Source organism: Leptonotus elevatus, chromosome 17 (assembly GCF_054856555.1).
Source record: "Leptonotus elevatus isolate MCC_2025b chromosome 17, RoL_Lele_1.0, whole genome shotgun sequence".
NCBI lineage: Eukaryota > Metazoa > Chordata > Actinopteri > Syngnathiformes > Syngnathidae > Leptonotus > Leptonotus elevatus.
The window spans coordinates 12,675,578-12,687,995 of NC_141255.1; the positions used below are offsets into that span (position 1 = coordinate 12,675,578).

The 12,418-nt window shown below is 41.9% G+C and overlaps 2 protein-coding genes across 7 annotated transcripts in view; one reads left to right on the forward strand and one right to left on the reverse strand.

The window, feature by feature from the left end:
* Positions 1-10,765, reverse strand: abcg2a (ATP-binding cassette, sub-family G (WHITE), member 2a). 6 transcript variants are annotated; one of them, XM_086058162.1, is made up of 19 exons: positions 10,544-10,765; positions 7,301-7,354; positions 7,098-7,225; positions 5,784-5,843; positions 5,596-5,710; positions 5,371-5,523; positions 5,150-5,307; positions 4,943-5,045; positions 4,830-4,878; positions 4,657-4,755; positions 4,488-4,586; positions 4,267-4,412; positions 4,089-4,171; positions 2,590-2,679; positions 2,392-2,516; positions 2,122-2,276; positions 1,964-2,053; positions 1,815-1,891; positions 445-741 (listed from the first exon to the last, which is right to left on the reverse strand). In XM_086058162.1, the coding sequence occupies exons 2-19, from the start codon at positions 7,334-7,336 to the stop codon at positions 594-596; spliced, it is 1,914 nt and encodes a 637-aa protein (XP_085914288.1). In that variant the 5' UTR covers positions 7,337-7,354; positions 10,544-10,765; the 3' UTR covers positions 445-593. The 6 variants fall into 6 exon arrangements, with proteins under 6 accessions (XP_085914283.1, XP_085914286.1, XP_085914285.1 ...); XM_086058161.1 differs by having other exon boundaries at positions 2,122-2,294; XM_086058157.1 differs by having other exon boundaries at positions 1-741; positions 2,122-2,516.
* LOC147160000 (protein phosphatase methylesterase 1-like) overlaps positions 9,267-12,418 on the forward strand; it is a 6,950-nt gene continuing 3,798 nt past the window's right edge. The window contains exons 1-4 of the mRNA XM_086058165.1: positions 9,267-9,403; positions 9,802-9,991; positions 11,038-11,095; positions 11,240-11,291. Of these exons, the coding sequence (XP_085914291.1) occupies positions 9,375-9,403; positions 9,802-9,991; positions 11,038-11,095; positions 11,240-11,291 (329 nt within the window). The 5' untranslated portion in view covers positions 9,267-9,374. The remainder of the gene's footprint in view (positions 9,404-9,801; positions 9,992-11,037; positions 11,096-11,239; positions 11,292-12,418) is intronic.

Below are 12,418 nucleotides of genomic sequence, written 5' to 3' on the forward strand. Positions count from 1 at the left end.
TTTTGAACACAGGAAATCAACTTTATTGCAACATAATTCCCCAAAATTACAAATGTTTGGCGAATAATTACGTTTTCGGAAAACAAGGGGGGGCCTTCGAGTCAACCTTCGCAGATTTCCATGATCTGGATGACAATCTACACAAACTTAATGAAAAAAACCACAACGTTAAGCAAGCATTTATTGATGGTAAAATAAAACATATATATTCAAATGGCCTCAATTTCATAAACATTTAAAACAGTAGTAATAGTCATGAGAACGTTTGAATAAAAGAGCATATTGAAAAAAAAATCCAGTAATGATATTTAAAAAAACAACAACAACAATACTGCGCTGTTATATAGACCTATCTATATCTTTAATATGTATTTTTTGTAAATTACAAATTAAGATAAGAATAAAAGTTAAACTATTAACTAATAAAAATTAGCATGTCGGAAGTACAGTAAAAAAAAAATTGTAAGTGAAAGTTGTGCATTTTATTTTTGTGTGTAAATACAGACACGAGTTAATAGCCTTTTGTTCACTCCTCGTGAACTTTTGCACCATCTTTTCAATATTTGCTTTGTTTTGGGGCGTGTCCGAGTTATCTAGGTGAACTTCCTGATGAAGCGCAGTTTGAGGTAAGCGATGGTGAGGAAGCACATGGTCATGACCCCGAGCGCCACGTGGTTCTGCCAGAAGCCCCAAGCGGAGTATTCCACACCTTGTTCGTCCAAAAAGTCCTGCCCACTGCAACTGGGCACATTCCAAAAACAAAGGACACTCAGGAAAATCTATTTCAAATTCCCAAAACTCCCCGTTTTTGAGAGTAGCTTGAGACCTGCATTCTTAATTAGGCCGTGTGGAATTTTGTCTCTTCCCAATTAAAAGTCTCGATTTTCTTTCTGGACAATAAGTGAAAATGGTTACATTGAATACATTTCAGTAAGACAGTTTTGTTAGGATTATTATTATTATTCTTTGATGTGTTGTGTCCTAGTCCTACCATTTTAATCAACCAAAGAGTATTATAAGCAATTTTATTCATGTAAAAATTGAGCGATTGAAAATGATTTGGGGGTTTGTGTTGTGTTCAACTTGAAATCAAGAAAAACTATTTTTCTGAAAAGTAATCATTTTGGAGGAGCAAACCGGAGCCAATGTTTTACTTGAAAACAATGGCGCCACCGGGTGGCCATTATTTTATGTACAGGCCCGCACGGGATCTTGTGCTCGCTCGCGCATGCTCAAGAACGTGTCTGTTGATTGGAACAGGTGCACTTGTTTAAGAAGGGAAAGTTTGGACAGGAACCTTTTATCAACCTCGCCTGTGGGCTGTTTGGTTCGATTTATGACGGAAAAAAACTGGAAGTCGTCTAAAAGTAATTCATACAAGCCTTTCATGTCTGTGGGGTGATTATTATGGGGTATATATCATGGAGGAGGCGGGACTTCAGACTTCCGTGTGTCACACATCAGCGCTGTTTTTGGTTGCTGTTTGCTACGTGTGGGCCGCAACCCGGTGCTTGCGCTTCCGCCTTTGTGCCCCTCTGTTGGTGGGGTGCGAGTGTTGGGACGCAACCGACACCTTGGGAATTACTATACATAATCCAGAATTCCCAATTTCCCCAGAATGACACATTTCCCATTTCTAAATAAAAAATCCATAAACATATCCCCAAATTAGTCAAGACATTTTACTTCACTTCGCTCAACAATTCACCTCAGGGCCCTCACAGCAATAAAGTTCCACGTCAGCTATTCAGCATTCACTTGTTATAGTCTCAAATTGAGTTCGCCACTTGAAATTTATTGTTGACGGTTCTTACATTGTCCCTGGAGGCACGCTGCTGCTGTTGAGGCCGCGGCAGAAGTCCAGCCCGTAGAACTCGTTCACTTGTAGCGCCTAAAAACACCAAAATAATTGGTGGTGCTTCTGTACGCTTGTAGGAAGTCTTACACCGTCTGTCTGACTTACGCCGAGACCATAGCGTGGTATGCTCAAGTATTTCAACCAAGCCAGCCAGCTGACGATAGAAGGGAGATTGACCAGCAAGCCTGCAAAGATCTGAAAGGACACGCCCAGGATTGTGACAGCTACCCTTTACACGTTTCAAGAAGTGGTGCGAGTGTCACCATCATGAAGACGCAGGCGATGGTCATGAAGATGTTGGCGATGGCCACCACCGTCTGGTCGGCGGAGATGGCCAGCGCCATGGCGGTGGCAGTGTACGCCACCAGAGTCACGGTAAACATGAAGAGGAAGAACGCCTCTATAGTCGGTTTTAGGCCTGCACCCAAAAAATACACTTTTTTTTTTTTTAGAGTGCTGGTGGCACTTGGGGAAAAAAAGAAAAAGAGGAGAGAGCCTGAACAAAGCCACTTTGGTGTTGATCTGCTGCTCACCAATCATGAAGTAAGCCACACAGCTGAACACTATTGCGGGGATGGTCCTCAGCGCGAGGATGTCAGAGAGAATCTTGGACAGGAAGTAGACCGACACCCGGTAGTAGCCGCTGATGTACTCATGACTGCAAGACGAGAGAATGAGAGGTTCATGTGTGCGGGTTTTCATGTATGCAAGTTTTTCCGCATCATACGCACATGAAAAGTTTCCTCTCCGCGATGAAGAGCTCGGCCGAGGACAAGGAGCTGAAACACTGGTTGACGGTGATGAAGAAGAGGGCGCCGAACCTGGAAGGGAGGCAACAATGGGATCATGTCTAGACAAGTTGACCTCAAACCTGGTTGGGGCGAGCGTGGAAGAAAGGTGAAGAGTATCAGCAGGATAGAAGCAGTGGGTAAAGGTAAGTGTGACAAAATAACATTGGTTAAAATAAGAGCATCAGGGATGATCTTACAGAACAGACTGGAAGGTTTGGAGACGACGATAGAGGCGTCAGATCATAAGGACATAAGATGGGAGACACTGGATACGATATCGGAAGAAGGCTGCTGGAAATCGATTGGAAGAGGAAAGTACTAAGGCGGAGGTCAGAAACCTCTACTGTCCTTTTAGGGCAAATAAATAAATGACCAAAGGATGTGTTGGAGCTGCAAAACATTTGAAGATAATGATGAAGGAAACAATTGTGTTAGAGCTAATTACAGCTGCACCACAACACAGAAATATGCAGCATCCAATACTTTAACATGATTTTTCTTCCACTTTTTGGATTTTGTGTGTAATATTTCTAACATTTTAAGACTTTTCTGCCTTTCTGTAAAATTTTTGACAATTTTATGGACATGTTATGGTTATTTTCTGCCTCTCTTCTTCCTTTTATTGGACATATATTATGGCTATTATTATTTTTTACTTTTTTGGCCGGCAAATGTCTGACATTTTTGGCAATTTTGTGGACATTTTATGGTAATTTTCAGGATTTCTTTTGCTTCTCTTGTTCTTTTGTTTTTGGACATTTTATAGTTACTTTTTAAACATTTTCTTTTCAGTTTTGTATTATTATTATTTTTTTTATCTTTTGTTTTTGTACAATTTGTATGGTTGCTTTTTGAACTTTTCTTTACGGTCTTTTTTTAAAGACATTTTCTGACTTTTTCTTTTGGCAATTGCAAAAATATTTCATGGAAATTTTCTGCCTTGCTTTTGTTTTTAGACATTTTAGGTTCGTTTTTTAACATTTTCTTGTCTGCCTTTTTTTTTTTTAATTTTATTAAATTCTCTGAAATTTTTGGCAATTTCATGGACATTTTATGGTAAATTTAATTTCCCCTTTCTTTTTGGACATTTTATGTAATAAAAAAAAAGTTTTCATCTTTCTAACAACTTAAGACTCTGACAAGTTTTGGAATACTTAATTATTTATTTACCCAAATATTACAAATAAATATGTTTAAAAAAAAAATACATTAATTTCTTTGACATTTTTTGGGGATATCCACAATGAGCCACAGGAGAGGGACTAAAGAGCCACATGTGGCTCCCGAGCCGCATGTTGCACACCCCTGTACTAAGGGAAGACTTCCCACTAGCTGGAGATAGAACAGATGAAGGAGATGACTGGGATTGATGGAAGGGGACAATTCCCCGCTGTGATTCCTCAACAGGGTTAGCCCAAAGGAAAGGAAGAGAATATAACCTGTTTTGGACCCCGCTCTGGTCTTCCTGGACGTTGAAGAAAATGGCTCCGACGACCAAAGCCAGGAACAATGTGACTGCGACCTAAACAACAATGGCCTCATTCTCACTAGATGCAGCGAATGGGTCGTCTTTCGATGAGGACCATGACAGCGTGGGTCTGGGTTTGGCCCTCTCACCTGAGCGATGGAGGTCTGCGGGTTGAGCAGGAGGTTGCGGAACGTCCTCTTAAGAACCCAGCGGAACTGCGTCAGGAAGCTGGTATTGTAGGTGATGGTTCTGGAAGGAGTGGAGTGGCTCGCCTTCTTACCTTGGACAATTTTCTCTGAGCAAAGACAGAAAAGTGCTTTCTGTCATGTTTCTGACTAAAGCGTCTTTACTGTGACGTTTTTGTACCTACCCAACTCTGCTTTGGTCCGCTTGAAGTCAGGACAGTTTTTGTATTCCTCCACTAGTTTGTCCTCGATCCCCTGTCTAGATTTCAACACAGAGTCTGAATCTAGAAGGATTAGAAGGCGTTAAAAAAATTTTTTTTTTTAAAGAGCACAGAACATCATCTCTCAACACACCTTCTCGGTCTACGCTGCAGAGAGCAATTGCGGCAGAGTCCCCGTTGATAACATCCAGGAAAAAGTCTGCTGGGTTGTTGTGAGGCTCACACGTGTACCCTGGGAAAGGAATTGTGGACCTCAGTAAAGCGACACGTATTACGGGTGGATAGGAGGAGTGGCTCTCTTCCTACCGATTTCCGAAAAGTAGTCCAGTGCGCTGTGCGCAAGTCCGTGGTACACCTGAGTGATTAGTTGACAGTGTAAGAAGTCACTGAGGCACAATGAACCTCGTGGTGCAAGTGACCTGTCTGCCGTTGACGAGCAGGGTGAGGCTGTCAAAGAGGCGGTAGATGGAGTAGCGAGGCTGGTGGATGGACAGGATGATGGTGCGGCCGCTGTTGGCCATTCTGGAGGCAAAAAATTGGGATATGACTCTTCCTGTTTTCAACGTCTACCTTCTGAACCTCAAGTCTCTCCAATTAGCTTTATGTTGACGCGCGTTCACGTGCACCTTTTGAGCAGCATCAGCACAGAGTTGGCAGTGCTGGCATCTAACCCGGTAGTGGGCTCGTCCAGGAAGAGAACAGGTGGGTCGATAATGAGCTCCATGCCGATGTTGGTGCGCTTCCGTTCACCCCCGGAAATGCCGCGAATCAGCTGGGTGCCCACCTGCGCGTTACGGTAACGTTAGAACGCAGGCCAAAGCTCCGCCTCCTGTATGCCCCGCCTCACCCGAGAGTCGGCCACACGGTTCAGCCCAAGCTCCTGGATCAGTTGGGACACTTTCTGCTCTTTGACGGCCCGAGAAACACTAGAAGGGAGACGGAGAGCCGCCGAGAAGCTGAAGTTCTCTCTGACTGTCAGTGTTCCCATCACCACGTCATCCTGTCAACCAAAAATGTTTTTAATGGATTGCCCCTTGAGATGAGCGGCCATATTTGGAACAAAGTGGCTCACCTGCACCACATATCCCGACAGACATTTAAAGTTGGCCGGCTGAGGGGCGCCGTCGATGAGGACTTCACCTGACAGACCTGCGGGGTCCTTCCTGGCGGCCAAAACATCCAGGAACCTTCAACCGGCAAAATAAATGTGACGTCACGTGATGTTTTTTGCAACTTTTTTGTTGATTTTGTGTCACTCACGATGACTTTCCACTTCCGGTTGCTCCCATGATGGCATTGAGGCCTGGCTTCATGATCCCACTGTGGAAGAGAGCACATAATTGTGAGTCTTTGAAGGCATCATGCAGTGATTTCAAAATAATCAGCTGAATGAGCTGTAAACACGTGTTCATTGACTTGAACCGGCCTTCACCTTCAGCTTGGATTGGTCAATGATTACATGAGCTGCGAGTAAAACATCCAAGATACAAACACACCAGGAGTGGCCTTTGTTCGGACATGATATCCATGATGCTTCTCTGGCTTTTTTTGTCCTATTTTTTGGCATTTTTTTCTGCCTATTTTGCAAATTTGTTGACATTTTATGGTAATTTTTGTGATTTCTTCTTTTGTTTTTGGACATTTAATGTTACTTTTTTAATATTTTATCTGGCCTTTTTTATTATTATTATTTTATGGTACTTTTCTGACGTTTTGGACGTTCAGGTTATTTTTTGAAAGTTTTATTTAGTGCCTTTTTATTAAATTCTCTGAAATTTTTGGCAATTTTATAGACATTTTATGGTAAATTTATGTTTTTGTATTTTTAGGTAATTAAAAAAAAACGTTTTCATCTTTTTCTAACAACTTATGACATTTTTTTTTAAACTCATTCACTGCCATTGACGGCTATAGACAACAAAAATTCATTTGAACTATTTCTATTCGTTTAACTATTGAAGTCATGATGCTTAATTACAATTTAAAATTTTAATTGCCTGACGCAATTTAAAAAAAGAGAAGATTACAAATTAGGGGCGTCGTGCGATTAATTTTTTTTAATTGGAATTAATCACAACTTCACTAGTTAACTCACGATTAATCACAAATTCTATATCTGTTCTAAATGTACAATTTAAAAAAAATTATACGTTTTCATACTGGAATTTTTTTTTAACTAATAGAAATAGCTCAAATACATTTTTGACGTCTATAGCCGTCAATGGCAGTGAATGTCAATCATTAATTCATTTGAAGAATATTTTATCTAAAAAAAATACACAAATATGTAAAAAATATATTAATTTCTACCCCAAAAAATTTGAGATCCACAGGAGAGGGACTATAAAGAGCCACATGTTGCAGATCCCTTTAGCCTAGGGGATAACATGACAAGGATGCACGGAAACTGCAAAAGGAAGGACTGACATTTTGTGCGGACTGAACCTTCTTTGGAACCTTTCACGTGCGCGTTTATTTGTTGAAGCCCAGCTCATTGTTGTCGGACAAAGCGCGCTTCCTTCCTGGTCGACCAGAACGTACACAAATGCTTTCACGTTCAAAATAATTTCTCACTTGAGGTCAATGAGGATATCTTTGGTGGTCTTTTTCTTCCTCCAGCACAAACATCCTCCGGCCTGCGTCACCTTGTAGTGAATGTTGTGGAAGCTGACCGTGGCGCCTTGTTGCAGTGTACCTGCACACTGAACACCCAAAAGCACACAAATGCAGACTTGAACCTTACTTCCAAATGTTGCGGCATCGGGGTAACTTGGTACCTGGCTTTTGACTGTGTTAGTCTGCTGCAGTTCCATCGTAACTTGCTCACCCTCCTACAAAATGAAAAACAAACATCTGATTTCTCTAGTCTGTTAATGGACACATGGAAATGAATGTCGCAGCAATGGAAGAGCGCCTTTCAAACCAACCTTTTTATGGGTGCCACAAAACGTTGACGTTAGCGCAGTCGCTAGCTAGCTCTGACTTTATGACATGGCACGGTCATCGCTTGAGTTCTAGATTGGCTTCACTCCTCGCCAGTTGTGTATTATATTATAATGGTGTAAAGTGAAGCGTCACAAAACTGATCTACATGCATCGTTCTGGAGCCCAGCCTCCCAAAGCTAAACATGTCAAGTAAGCGCTGATATCTCCTGAAAAAAAACTCCTTGATGATGGCAAAGGATTTAACTTCCAAGACCTTTTCAAAGCCTGCTTTTATACTACTGACTTTGACCTCTGACCTCCTTTCTGTCACTCAACTACTGTGTCATTACTCCTTTTCGAACTCAAAACGCACATTTCTATTCATTTTGCAAACGAGAAGAAAAAGGATCACTCACCGTACGCGGCAACAATCAGCCTCTGGCTGTCATCCGAACACAAAGCACTGCTGCACTGCAGGAGAGATTGCATGTGCGTGCTCTTCACATCAATGGGAGTTTTTACTGTGGCGTACAGCCCGCTTTTATAACCCGAGGTGTGACCCAAGTTCAACATTGATACAGTGTGCAGGTGTCTTGCTCATTTTCCACGTCACGACAAAAGTAACAATTTCGATACATGACACGCCGATGAATAAAGAATTCAAGATACTTCAGATGCAGTGATGGAAGGCGAAGGCCAGCTTAGTACTCTCATTCATCCGGCGAAAGAAATTTAAGTAACTAAGAGGAAAAACTTGTTTTAAGGTTTTCATGGCGCTAACTAGACAGAAACGTAAAATGGTTTGAGAGATGTGAGGCGAGGCTTCCCCATAAAGCCGCTGCTGCCTTGTGATCCCAGATAAGAAAATAGGTTTTTTGTTGTTGTTGTTTTTTTGACAGACCGGAGTCGTCCTCTGCTGGTTGCTAGGCGACTGACTGTCATTCACACCTGAGGTGAATGCTTGCTGCTTCTGTGTATGTGTCACTTCCAACTGAGAGTGAAATGCAGGTGGTGGAGTTGGTGATGCTCTTAATTGGGATTTTAAACCCTCAGGCCTTGTTTGATTTAACTAGCCTTTTAGCTAATAGCGTTTAACATCATTCATTGTCATTACTATAAATAAATAACAATCCTTTAAATTGTTACATTTCAAATTTGTTGGGATAAAAAAAAATGGATATACCTGTACAACAGTGCTTCGAGATCCGAGTTGGATTCGTTCTCTGACCTCGCTAGTAATTCATAATACAAACTTAGACACAAATTAAAAGGAATAGACTTCTACTACTACTGCTGGAATATTAGTTGTATTTCATAAAGAATATAGTCACTGCTTAAAGACATGTAAAGCCACCTCTATTGATATTAACCTTTCACAATAATATTTTCCTGTATGTTAGCTTTAAGCTAGCAGGGGGCTAAATGGTCTTGTTTAAAATAAACAAGGTGTAATTCTTTTTTATGTTTCGTTTGAATTGTTCAGATTGCCAAACAGCTGCTTATTGCGATTTGAGTATACTACAACTTCTTCTGCACATTTATGGGTTTTATTCGGCGAAAAGTAATACTGGTGATTTTCTTGACAGATTGTTCTCATATGCAGCATAACATCTCATATCAAAGTCTGCTTCATCAAGTTATATAGAATGGTACACGGCTTACAAAATTCTGCCAACTTATGAGCGCAAGTGTAAATGACATAAATAAAAAAAAGTTTGAAGCGTGTCAATTTACACGCCCACTCCTGTCGCCGTCAGCCAATGGGCGGCCGCCGCCGAGATGCTGCCTGACGCGGCCAGCTGACTCGTTATTGTTCCGGCGTGCGTATCCGCGCTCGCAGGGCATCTTTTTATTCACTGGATGGAAGTCGTGGGAGAGACACTTGAAAGAAAGGCCGCGGAACACTACAGCCGCTGAGAAGCAAACATGTGGGAGGAGAACTTCGACAAGGAGCAGTAAGTCACTTTTCTAGAACTCGGATAAGATCCAGCGGTGCCTTGAATTGTTGTATTTTTTGTGTGTTTTTTGTTTTACATAACCATGAAATACAAGGTCAAGAAGTAGTTAGAAAAGTTTCTGCTTTCTTGAGTTAATGCAGCAATTCAAGTCATTGTACTGCTCCTTGTGATATGCCTGCCTTGACCACCGGGGGGCAGTATAATCACAGACTCGTTCACTATCTGCCAAACTCCTTTTTATTAAATCCATTGAGTTGACTGCCGCTAACTCTCAAGTTTGCGCTTGCATGTCAACGCAAATCGGCACGACAGCAACTTGTATCTCAAAACGCTCACATCTCAAGGCGCCAGTGAAAGAGTGTGTACCGCTTTGTGTGTGCCTGCATGTGAACCAGCGACGTGGGCCAGAACCTGGACTACTCGCCCGTGTCGTGGCAGGAGTATTTTGAGCAGATGGAGGACGTGAGCGTGGGCCAGGCCGACGGCCGAGACGTTTTCAGGGTTTACAAAGCGGGACGCGAGGGCCCCCTGCTGGTTCTTCTCCATGGAGGCGGACACTCTGCCCTGTCCTGGGCTGTCTTTACCGTGAGTGTGACCCCAGGGAAGCTGAGCGGGCATTCATTCCACAAGTAAGACAATTAAGTGCACTAGCAGGCAGGGTTGGGAGGGTTACTCTTAAAATGTAATCCGTTACAGTTACAAGTTACCTGCTAAAAATTTTAGTTAGTAATGTAATCCAAGTACCATAATATTAAAGTGATGTAACTGGATTACTCCAATATTGAGTATGCTCATGAAGACAAAATAAAAATACATCTCACCACAATATATATTCTATACAATGTGCCCCTGCTATTTGCGGGGGTGATAGGGACCCAGGCAGCCTACAAATAGCAAAAATCCTTGTGTAATTAAAAAGCATGTAGGTTATTGATTGATTGAAGGCCATATGCTGTTTTCAAACTGTCACTGAAAGCAACCACAGCTCTTAGATTGATAGATCCAATGAAGATGATGATGACATCAACTGCAAAATGAACTTTTATCCCAGTCACAAGTTTAGCCGTGTATATGTTGTGCATGATGTTTAAATAGTGAATTGGTGGGAGGAAGATTTGTTTGGAAGGTGTAACTCACATTGTGGTTGTAGGCTAGCGGTCTAGCTAGCAAGAAGCTACAGCACGTAGCATGCCGCTGGACTCTCAGCTCAAACTTTCGCTCCAAGTAAATTCCAGTGAATACCGGTCACCATTTCCTCCTCCCGTCCGTGAAGCTTTTTCAAACTGCCCGCGTGTGGAAGACACGACGAGTCTGTTCGTTCGTTCCCACCTCCCCCACATGTAGCAACGGTCCCACTTGTGTGGGCGTGCACGCGCTCTCTCTCACTCTGTCCCTCTCTCTCTCTCTTTCTCGCCCTCTTTCGCACTCCCTCTCATTATAGAAATTGTAATCCCTCGAAGTAATCCCCATTTTTAATAAATGTACCTGTAATCTGATTACATGTTTCTTCCTGTAACTGTAATGGAATAGTTAAAAAAAATTGTAATCTGATTACGTAAGTATTATACGTGTATTCCGTTACTCCCCAAGCCTGCTCGTAGGTCTGTGTCTTACTATTTTGTGTGTTGCAGACGGCCATCATCGCCAGAGTGGGCTGCCAGGTGCTCGCTATGGACCTCAGGGGGCACGGTGAGTCTCACGACATGTCCGTTTCCATACCTGCGCCTCGCATGCATTTTTTGTATTGGTATACGGGAATGCAAAATCCATAATCAAAGTGTTGATTGGTTGAACTGTGAAGTGTATTCATTGACTAATTGTCCTCTTGTCAAGGAGACACTCTGGTCCGCCAATCGGACGGCTTCTCCACTCAAACCATGTCCAGGTAAACACCACCGTTATTGTAGTTAATGAAAAGCAACCAAATAACAAAAATTAAGAAAAAAAAATGTTTTTTGTGTTTTGTAAAGAAACAAGAACTCACTGAATCTGCGCTTCATTATAGCGAAAACGTCCTTTGTTTTCATAGTTAATTAATTACATACATGAACTTTCAGGTTGATTTATGAATGTATTTATTTCAGCCTGGCCGATTTTACGAGGAAGGCTGAACAGTCGCTTGCAAATTATTTAGTACTTCACTTACTGCATGGCGCCCAGAAACGACATCATCGAGCAGCGCCATCAAATTGGCTGTCGCTCTCCGCCAGTTGATGAAACGCATTGTATCCCTGGCTCCTCCTCCTTTGCCGCTCAGTCCGTATGTTACCTAACAAATAGGGGTGGGAATCTTTGAATGTCTCACGATTTGACTCCGATTTTTGGGTCTGCGGTTCGATTCAGAATCGATTTTCAATTAAGAACGATTTTTGATTGACAATGATTTTTGCTTCAATCTATAGATGTGCAAGGAATTGTAATGATCTACTCCAGTCTGACTCGCTAATGCTAATTAGCGCGCTACTTGAGGCACTTTTATCACTCAAAAGAACGGCTCCACGCTGGAAGAAAAAAAAACTTTTATTGGAATAACTTGATCGTGACTTTTTCCTTCTACTCTCTAATGTGGCTACAATTTAACAGTGTGTTAGACCGCGTGGAACCACACTGCCCCTCAGTGGCCAAACCGGGTACAACATGAACAGCGCTCCAAATAAAAGGCACACACAGACAAAGACAAGACAGTATAAAATAATTTGAACAAAATCGATTTTGGGACATTTAAAATCGATTCTGAACCGTACTAAATGAGAATCGCGATTTTTTTTTTGGGCACACCCCTACTAACATGTACTCTCCTTTTTCACTTCAAACAGTCTGCCACTAAATGGTACTGTAGTACCATCGTTGCTTTTAATTCCCAAGAGCAGAAACCGAATTTACTGGTACATTCATTCAAAATATATGTCTCTTTGAGCTTTCATGTGAAATCTTCATTTTTTTGCTTTTTCATCTTTGATGACATCACTAGGCCCGCCCATAACGGCTCACACGCCAAGCCAAAGTAGATAT